At 38.3% G+C, this 9772-nt stretch overlaps 1 protein-coding gene across 1 annotated transcript in view; it reads left to right on the top strand.

Annotated features, from left to right (window-relative positions):
• Positions 1-9772, top strand: part of Shrm (shroom) — a 122694-nt gene extending 112922 nt beyond the window's left edge. The window contains exons 8-13 of the mRNA XM_087413716.1: positions 178-763; positions 1133-2129; positions 2717-2864; positions 5081-5291; positions 5703-5969; positions 6473-9772. Of these exons, the coding sequence (XP_087269842.1) occupies positions 178-763; positions 1133-2129; positions 2717-2864; positions 5081-5291; positions 5703-5969; positions 6473-6724 (2461 nt within the window). The 3' untranslated portion in view covers positions 6725-9772. The remainder of the gene's footprint in view (positions 1-177; positions 764-1132; positions 2130-2716; positions 2865-5080; positions 5292-5702; positions 5970-6472) is intronic.

Here is a 9772-nt window from a genome sequence, read left to right as displayed (position 1 = left end):
TTAATTTACTGAAATTATATAACTTTGTGTATTAACATATTCAACAAAATCGTAATCATATCTTCTTTATATCTTATCAAAAGATAAGATATTTTTTAAAATTACGACATTATCGACATTATCATTGATGGAATTGCGCATGCATTTATTATGTGAAAATATTTATTGTTGTTTCAGAAGTCAGTCTAAGGCTTCCTACTTGGCTTACAGACGAGAGCGTGGTGCTCCCGATAGCGAGGGCAGCTACAAAAGAACTATGTCGCCAACCTCACGCATGGACGATTGGCCGCCTCCTAGAGATCATGACGATCCCGTACTTTTACGTGTCACACCGCATCATCCATTACAACAGCATCATCACCATCACAATAATCATCATCAACAGCAACCTTCTGATCTCTCCAAGTCATATAGCGTGGACGCTCTTCATCATCGATTAGAGGAGAGGTGTTCTCAACAGCAGCAACATTCGGCAGAAGTGGTCAGTAAGCTCTCTCACGATCTCAACAAAAAGCTCCAAGCTAACGATGTACGGTCTCGCACTAATGAAAATAATAACAACGACAACCTCGAGGATCGACACCAGCATCACCATCATCATTATCAAGAAAAAAGGCATCCAGAAAAAAGACATGACTATGAGCAACGTAGAGAAAGACTATCGCCGCAAAGCGTGGAGGTTCTTAATGATAGGAACAGGCAGCTAGAGCGGGAACGTCGGAAGTTGGCAGCGAGCTGCGAGCCCCTACCTCAAAATAGAGAGGTGAGATTATCTCCGGATATTTACCTTCACGTAATAGCGATATTTACGTGTTTTTCGCGTCTCAACGGTCTACCTATTTTTACACCTGTAAATATAGTAATGTCAAGGACGCGCAAATTCAGTTTACGCTTCTCTAGCAATCAATTTCTTGCCAAGCTCGCATAATGTGCTCGTCACTTTACATTGGCATTTACTTCATATCATCATTATTCTAACAATTTAACATTCACTTCAGTTTACGTGCTTCAAACGATTATGTGCTTTAAATTAACTTTTTAAAATATCTTACTCATTTTTATTTTACTCATTGTGCTGCATTATTGTTTCTGAACTTTCCGCGAAATAATTTATCAGGGCATTTACTTCCAGAAGCAGCTACGAGAAATCAGTGGTCCGCTTCCAATTACCGGCGACGATTTCTTCCGCGATAGAAGCGCTACGATCGAGATGACCTCGCAGAATATTGAATTACTAAATCGCCGTAATGAAAAGAGGATGAGTGGTGTATCAACATCAAATAACACGATATCTACGTACTCTATCAGCACTACAACATCATCAGTCGCCACGAATTACGATAATGGTTGGGCTAGAAAATACGAAACACAGAACTCGATAGAAGCTACCCTCTTTTCAGACAGACCACCACCACCGACAAGTTCACCACCGAGATCACCGAATGAGACTAGTAGTCCACGAGGAGCTGTTCCGAGACGATCAGGAAGTTGCTCGAGCACCTCTTCCTCAGGAAGATCGATAGATGCTCGTGTATCGCCTCGAGCTTTGCTGTCCAGATCGTCTCCTAAAAGTTCTCTCGATTCTCTCACGCGGAACGAAGCTCGGATAGAATATACCTCTAACAGAAAAGTCTCTAGCCCGACTCAAACAGATAATACAGGTTCCTGGAACAGATCCAACTCGCCGAGTCGGCTGAGTCAAACAAGCGATACAGAATCGCGGATTGAGAGACTTTCCGCGTCTTCGAAATTTAGAACTGGCGGCAGATCGTCCACGTCTTCGATCTCAAGCGTTTCCAAAGCATCTTCTTCCTCCTCACCGAGAAATTCGCCGGTGGAGGAGGACAAGTTGTCACCGAGATCGTCGCTTTGCGTGTCGCCCCAGCCGGGTATAGAAGGACTGACATTAGTGCAACGTACCGAGGTCGTGCTTCGGGTAAACGCGGCCACCAGCGACGCCGCTTCGCAAACTGATATCTTGGAGGACATGGAGCAAGATTGCGTCAACAAAATTCAACGGCCGCTTCCGGAATCTAGAAAGAAATTACCAGAGGAAATCGAGTGCGAAGAACTTAGCAAAGATCTAGCCAGTCAACTCAGTCCCAACGACAAGCTGGTGCCCATACTCGGTGAGTGTACTTTTTATCGTTATCTTTATCGTTCTATTTCAATTGCATGAGTAATGGTTTTTGAAGAGCATCGTTCATCTGCTGAGTTTATTTGCTCTACGTCACCATTAATACACGCCAATGGAATTGATTCAATTAGATATGTTATTCAATTTTTAAATGACGTTCGCTAACGCAGAATTCACGCTGACATATATATGATCGTTACACTTACTCTGTCGCACGCTTATTTTACGCATACACACGTGTTACATACGTTACATATGTTAGCCTTGCTTGAATGTGCGGATAATGTATACATATACACTCGCGAGTGCGCGCGCGCGCAATTATCATCTGGGACACAGTAGAGTCAAGCATTCGAGGGCAATAACCCTCTGTTTTAATAAGCGCTAATTTAATCAACGACACGACACTACCTTATTCAATTATATGCCGTCGTCGCGATATTCGATGCAATCCCTTGTCGTATTATGGCTTCCATAATAGGACGCGGAGATCCCTGGAGCGTGAAACGAAGTGTGCGAGGAGGGAAACGCGCGTACCGAGAACGCCTGATGATGTCCCTTTTTTTTGCTTCTTATCAGTTCCAGCGCCAGAGCACAAGAAACCCACCGACTACGTTTCCGGCCTGTTCAGGGCGGAGGCGACCTTGCAGCCACGAACAAGGCGACGGCTCTCCCTGGAAGAGTCAACGGCCTCCTGCAGCGACGACGCGGACGTGGACGATAAAAAGTGAGCTCCTCTTATTCTCTTTTCTTCTTCTTCGTTTTTTTTTCGACTGAAGTTCACTTAATTAAGGCGTATTTATGAGGCGGCTCATGCCGCGCCGATATCACGCGTGTTGTCTTCATCCAACTGCATCGCAAGGGTCAGCAAGATTGTTGTTCACGGGCAAGGCAGATAAGACAACGTAAATATAGACCAAATACGATAATTGATAGTTTTCACGTGCTCGCGAGCATTGGATTATGTGCTATTAATCAACTCGAATGCCTTGGAATCCGAAGGCGTTCATTACAAGCGCAAAAAAATTTGCAATTCTCTTTACTTGACTTAATTGGTCGACGCGTACGTCTAGGAAGAACCATATAATTTTAATAAACAAGTGGGAAATCCTTTTGCTCAATTTTGCCGACTGTCATTTAAATTTCTTCGAGTACACATTCACGCTCTGTGTGGTCGCTACTGCACATAAAATAAACTTGCGTCAATCTTTTTGGAAGAATGCCAGACATACATTTATGCTGTTCACGATATTTCGTGTGAAAAGAAGGCGGCATACGTCCGAAAATATTTCATTTAGCCAGACGCGTGAAGAGACTCTTTATTATTTGATAAACGACGTTTATGTGGGATGCATAGACGACAAAATTCCTGACAGACGTCACTAATGAACTTTCATTGTCATGAATCTAATAATTGCTGCTTTTCAATGATGATAAGCGTCTGAATTTAACAAATCGTTAGCAGATTGGAATGTCTTGTACAAACAAACAAGTGCAGATGGATTTCTTCTTTACTTTGTAACATTATCTTTAATATTCTTATTTCCGTTTTTTCTTCCTTTGTCATCTGACATGTCTTACGCACAGTCGTATCGCAAAATATTGAAACGTTTTTTTTTATTATATATTCAATATTTCTAGATATTCTTAGGTTTAACAATATATTCATATTATCGCATCCAGTACATTTCACGGTTACAGTCTATTGTTATTTATTTTTATGATGTTGCGGCTCTTCCCTTTTTCGTCGATCCGATCTGTCTTGCGCACTCACGGACAATACTTCCTCCGTGCTCAAAGAGAAAGTGCCACAGCATCGAGGTTCTTACGTAATCCGCCATAAATGATATTGTCAAGTACTATTCAGTGCCTGTTCTCTACGCATCATATTATTTGCCAGTCTCCAGCATATGGCTGAAAGTAACGCATCGACTAGCAAAGTGTTCGGCGTGCTTGCGACAAGTAATACGGGAAATGGAAATGGGTCCTCCAGAAAAGTAGATACAACTTTTGTTTTTATTATATTTGAACGTTAAAGTGGTAGGCGCGCTAAGTGTCATCGAAAATGGGCTACGTAACAACTTGTAAATTAAAATTTCATGCGAATACGAAGTGTGCTCAAGAACGTAAAATTTTTACCAATGATTTAAGAGTCGGTCAAAAATCGTTAGGGAGAAACCGACGTATTACGTTAAATTAGTTTTAGCTGTACGCCGAACTTTCTACCATATTTTACGAAAGAAAGAAAGAAAAATCGACACTTTCGAAAGTAATTTTAGATAGCAATAAAATCGCGACAATTTCGTTTGGACGTATACACATGCAAATAATGATTGAAGAGATAATTACATTGGAATTCACTTCCGCTTCTTAGTCGCGGTATTTCGTTTAACTGATCTCGAAAGTAACTTCTAGCAAATCATACAATTGAATAACTTTTTTTTTTAATGATATACAATTCGATACAATTCGCTTTCTTTTCTTTATTACTTTCTCCTCTTCCATAGACTCACCTAGACGTACAAGATCATACATGTGTCATTTAACTGCTAACAATCGCGGCCGGATTATGGATTACGGATTATGAACTAATATCTCGTTGAGTATTTCTCATTTATAAATTTGAAAATCTATTCGATATCGTGTATGACTTTATTGCTCATCATTGAAGTTGATTACGAAAATAAACCGCGAATTCTACACTGCAAAATATTCCTCCGCATCCACTCACAAATCATTCTGTTTCCCCTGCCTCGCCTCGGAAACGTGGAGATTAATTCAATCGTGACTCACGTTCATTGACGCAATTTCTTGCCTTCTCGCAATGATGACAATTATAGGAATATCTCTATAAATATCGCGAGAGAGACAGAGAAGAGTATGGTCCGATTTAGTCCGTATTAACCAACCGAAGGTGTAATCATCATAATAAATTCATTTCAGACACGAAACGATACCTTCAGCTCCCGTCACGCCACTGTCAACCAATTCTACTAGCCCCCTATCCCTCACTTCAGCTTATTTCACGACATCCGAGGGAAAGGCGAGGTTCCTGACGAGATACTCGCGAGACGTCACGGCGGAGGGATTAACACATCAAGAGGATGCGTCAGCGGTTGTACCAACGAATAGCCTTGACCTTAGGCAGAAAAAGGTACTTCACAAACCGGAGCATAATTAAACGCTTGTAGGATGTACTATAATTAACTCTACGTTTAACTCTACGGTTGCGACTAAATTTGATCGGTATGTGATCGTGGAGTTCCTAAGCGAAGAGATAATAATGATTACGCGGAGATAAGACGATAATAAGTATCGTTTCATCTAGCCTCCGAGTACAATCTGGTCTTATGTAAAATGTAATTGCTGCACTTTGGAATTTCTACTTATCGTATATCTTTAAGCCTGGACTGTTACCTAACTAGTTGTTCGCATAGCAAATTATTACGTCTATTAGACATCTTCGTGTTTTCTTGGTCTGTCGAATCTCGCAAAAAGTACCGGTATCAGTTCCCATAGTATTGACCTATGCGTGTTATTCTAGAACTATGATGATTTTTTTCAGGAGGAGCTGATGATGCGCCTCGACAGGAAGTTAGTGGTTCTCAGAGCTGAACAGGAGGCCGTAAGAGAGGAAGGTGAAGTGAATGAGACTCTGGGTGCACGAGTCGCCGCTCGCGTTTCCGCTGTGGCTCGCCCGCCGGAAGCGTCCAAGTATCGGAATCACGTAGAGGAAGTCGGCAAGATTACGAGTCTTCTTCTCGGTCTCAGTGGCAGGTTGGCTCGCGCTGAGAACGCCCTTTATGGAATGCCGGCCGACCATGTAGAGAGAGTAAGTATGAAACTTCTTGTTTTCTTGCAAATGCTCTTCAGTCTTCAATTAAAATTAATTATACGTGGGATATAATTACGATACATCGTAATCCAGTATAAATGTTTGATAATAGATCATGTAATACATCGAATCGAATTATCGCGTATAAAATTGTATAAAAATAAATGGATAATTACAAGCAATGATATGATTTTTATTCCGATATTTAATAGAGTGGTTCAAATTGCTTATCTATTCATTATTGACATGTATATTCTCTAAACTCTTTGGAGTGGAATCTGATTCTAAAGAATGAAAATTAAATTAGTTGAAAAAGAACGGCTCAATTTTCAACTTTTAAAAGTAAAATTTTACTCTTCGAAGTGACAATTCGTTTTAAAAGTTTTAGAGAGTACTTATTTTAATTTTTATATATTGCAAATTTTCAAGCATTGCGTTTTTTGCAACATATATGTATATAATTATAAATTTTTATTTACATTAATTTTGTTATTCTGCAGAAAATTTTGGAGAGCAAACGGGACAAGCTAATGGATCAATTAGAAGAAGCAAAGATTCTGAAGAACAATATTGATAAACGTAGCGTAAATATGTCGACGATCCTAGCAAAGTACCTGAATGAAGAAGAATTTGCTGACTACCAGCATTTCATCAACATGAAGGCGAAGCTGATAGTGGACGGTCGCGAAATACAGGACAAGGTGAAGCTTGGCGAGGAGCAATTAGCTGCGTTGAAAGAGGCAATTGACTAGTCGTAATGAGGGGCTTACATGCTAAGTTATTATGAAATCGATTCTTAAATAACCGCGTATTTCCAGGCGTGAACAATGGTGTTCCGCATAATGAGTTAAGCTGACTCGAAAAATATGTATAAGTTAATAGAGGTGAAAAGTTAAGGGAACACACAAAAGAGGAACAAAATAAAAAGATGTATATCTTTTATCTTAAATTAATTAATTTCAAATTATATACATATTATTTATAAAATAATATAAAAATTATGTTTATTTAATTATTATTTTTTATTAATTATTTTTCATTTGCTGGCAATTGTTAAAAATAAATTTTTTTAAATTACTTTAAGAATTCTCTGTAATTAATTGAACATTTTTAAAAATTTAATTTTAAAAACATCGAATTCAGATAAAAAAAACCACATCCCGTAAAAATAAATTTAGATAATGCTAGAAAAATATTGAGTAATTTAAAATATGACCGAAGTAATATGGAAATTTAATGCATAAAATTTTCTTTGCATATAAAATAAAGACAGATTGAAATTGATGTCCTCACGATCCAATTGTGATCTTAAAATCTTAAGTACCTAGTCTTTGTTAAACTTGCATTAATTTTGTTGTGTTCCCCCGTAATTCACAGAGAGAAAACAATATATCGCTTATACATTGCATGGCATGTTGGGAAAAAATTAGGAAGCGCTACGATATAAGAGAGACAAAGATTTCTTAAATTTCTTTTTAAAGGAATGTAAAATTATACGCTAGAACGATGTCATCAATTACTGAAATGCATTTGTAAATATAAGTATCAAGAACAATGCGTAGTCCCGAATAAGAAAAGCCAGAACGTACGTAAACGAAAAATAAGAATGGTCGATTAAAAACAATAATGTTGTGTAAGAAATAATACGGCTAGTGATACATATATATGTAAATCATATATATATATATATATATATATATATATATATATGTGTATGTATTATTTTCGTGTACCGATCGACGCTAACAATTATTTTGCGTGGAACGTATTTGAAAATTATTGAAATCAAAATTTTAATATATTTTCTAAATATATCTATATTCTATGGATATATGTATGTGTGTATGTATTTTCATATGCGAATTGTATTTAGAAATGCGTTGATAACGCCGTGCAGTATAAATCCGATGCGATATTCGCCCGTATGTACGCAACTAATGGACGCTTGAAGATGCTAACAATTTCTCACGTACTTAGTAAGTTCTCTGTTAAAGAGACGCAGAGCAATACTGCTGATGATTCGAGAATGTACATTACCTACACATAGTTATGTTAATTCATTGGTCGTAACGCGAATCGATAGATTCTCGAGCTAGGATTACTTGTGGTGCCTTCTTATATACATGTGATATAAGAATAAGAGGAATTCACGTTCTGTCTAAGCAACTGCGCGGCGTCTAAATAAGCGATACAGGCAAAGCGATATTTTACATACGTGTGTATATAGTAATAAATATATTATAAGTGCATATGTTCACATTCTGACACTCATACATTCATATATACATCCAAGAAATAAGCTGAGCTGCGTTTAGAAATTTTATCGGAATGTATCTATCTATCATTTCATCCTCATTGTTCTGAAATAAGAATGAAACGATACATGAGTGCATTCAAGTGAAATTTCTGAACATAGTCCTGGTTTATTTGTTCTTATTTGTCGTCAGCTGGTTTCTTGGGCACGTACATACATACATATATACACACATAAATAACGAATACTACTTTTACGTATTGTTCTAACCCCCGGGGGTCCTTGTAGGCCCCTATGACGCTTGTGATTTTATTTACTCTATACGATCCCACCAAGGACTCTCGAAAGAGCGCGGAATTACGTGTCGTATTCGAGCCTCCGTGGTGGTCCAGCAAGAAATTTTATGCCACAGTCACTTTGACAAATTCTCAATTTGTTTTTTTTCTGTCCTGTTTTACGTCCCCGCGTTTGTAGATCACGCATTTTTTTATACCGATTAATACTTCCTCCCCGCTCATCGTTATCGAGGGCGGAGAAGAGACAATAAGCAAAATTACACTAAAAAGTGGACCTCCGAGAATCTTTGGGCTCGGTAATGAGACACTTACTGAGGACCCATAGATCTCGAGACGGAATCCATTTAAACTGTATTTTTACGAAAAGGATTACAATTCAAAAAAAGAAAATGTTCAATTTTTTGTTTCGTACATTATAAATGCAAATTCTTCGCGACGTCCGTTCGCAACGCGAATGCGTTTCATCTCAGGCATATAATTCGGATCACGGACACCCCCGATCAGCACACAATATTAAAAAAATATTTTTTTTTTATATTTATTTAATGTAAAAATAACAAATAAATATTTAAAAAATGTTTTTTAATACTGCGTGCTGATTGGGACACGGCGCCAGAGATAAGCGTGTTACAAGCCGGGACGCAGAGGACCGCGATGATAATGATTGTACATGAGAAAGACTGAGTACAAGGCATAAAATTTTGCGGCGTAATAGTCAGTTTTTGTTCCTCGTTTGTTTCTCAACGTTCACGAATCGGCTGCGGCGGGTACTGTAATCTTGCCGTTAATCGAAACTCGAAAGTAGCAGCCACTGTTATAATATATTTGTGAGCAGCAAAATATCGCGGTGGCGACGTGTCATCGAATGCGACTGTCATCAGTACTCCCCCTCCCCCCACCCCGCAATGGATAAGGCGCAGCTGTTGTACATAACAAATTAATCGAAATATGGTGCTCTGGATCCATTTTTTACGAGAAGAAACGTTCCATTAATTCGTAAGCTATCACTATAGCTAAAGACATTAATATTTAACGTTCTCGCTGTGTACATATTACCATATATAATTCTACGTGATGTGAAGGCAACATAATAATTACACAAACACATTCGCGTGTCACCTGTAAGCGACAACGATAGATCGTTGTTAATCTGATAATATTATCCTATACAAATGTACTACGAAATCATTACGATAATTACATTTCTCAAACTCGCTTGCAATAAATAACATGTTGAAATTCAAATAAAA

Source organism: Acromyrmex echinatior, chromosome 15 (assembly GCF_024713525.1).
Source record: "Acromyrmex echinatior isolate Ae372 chromosome 15, ASM2471352v2, whole genome shotgun sequence".
Taxonomy (NCBI): domain Eukaryota; kingdom Metazoa; phylum Arthropoda; class Insecta; order Hymenoptera; family Formicidae; genus Acromyrmex; species Acromyrmex echinatior.
The sequence above is the reverse complement of the archived record's forward strand: the minus strand, read 5'-3'. Positions and strand labels throughout refer to the sequence as shown.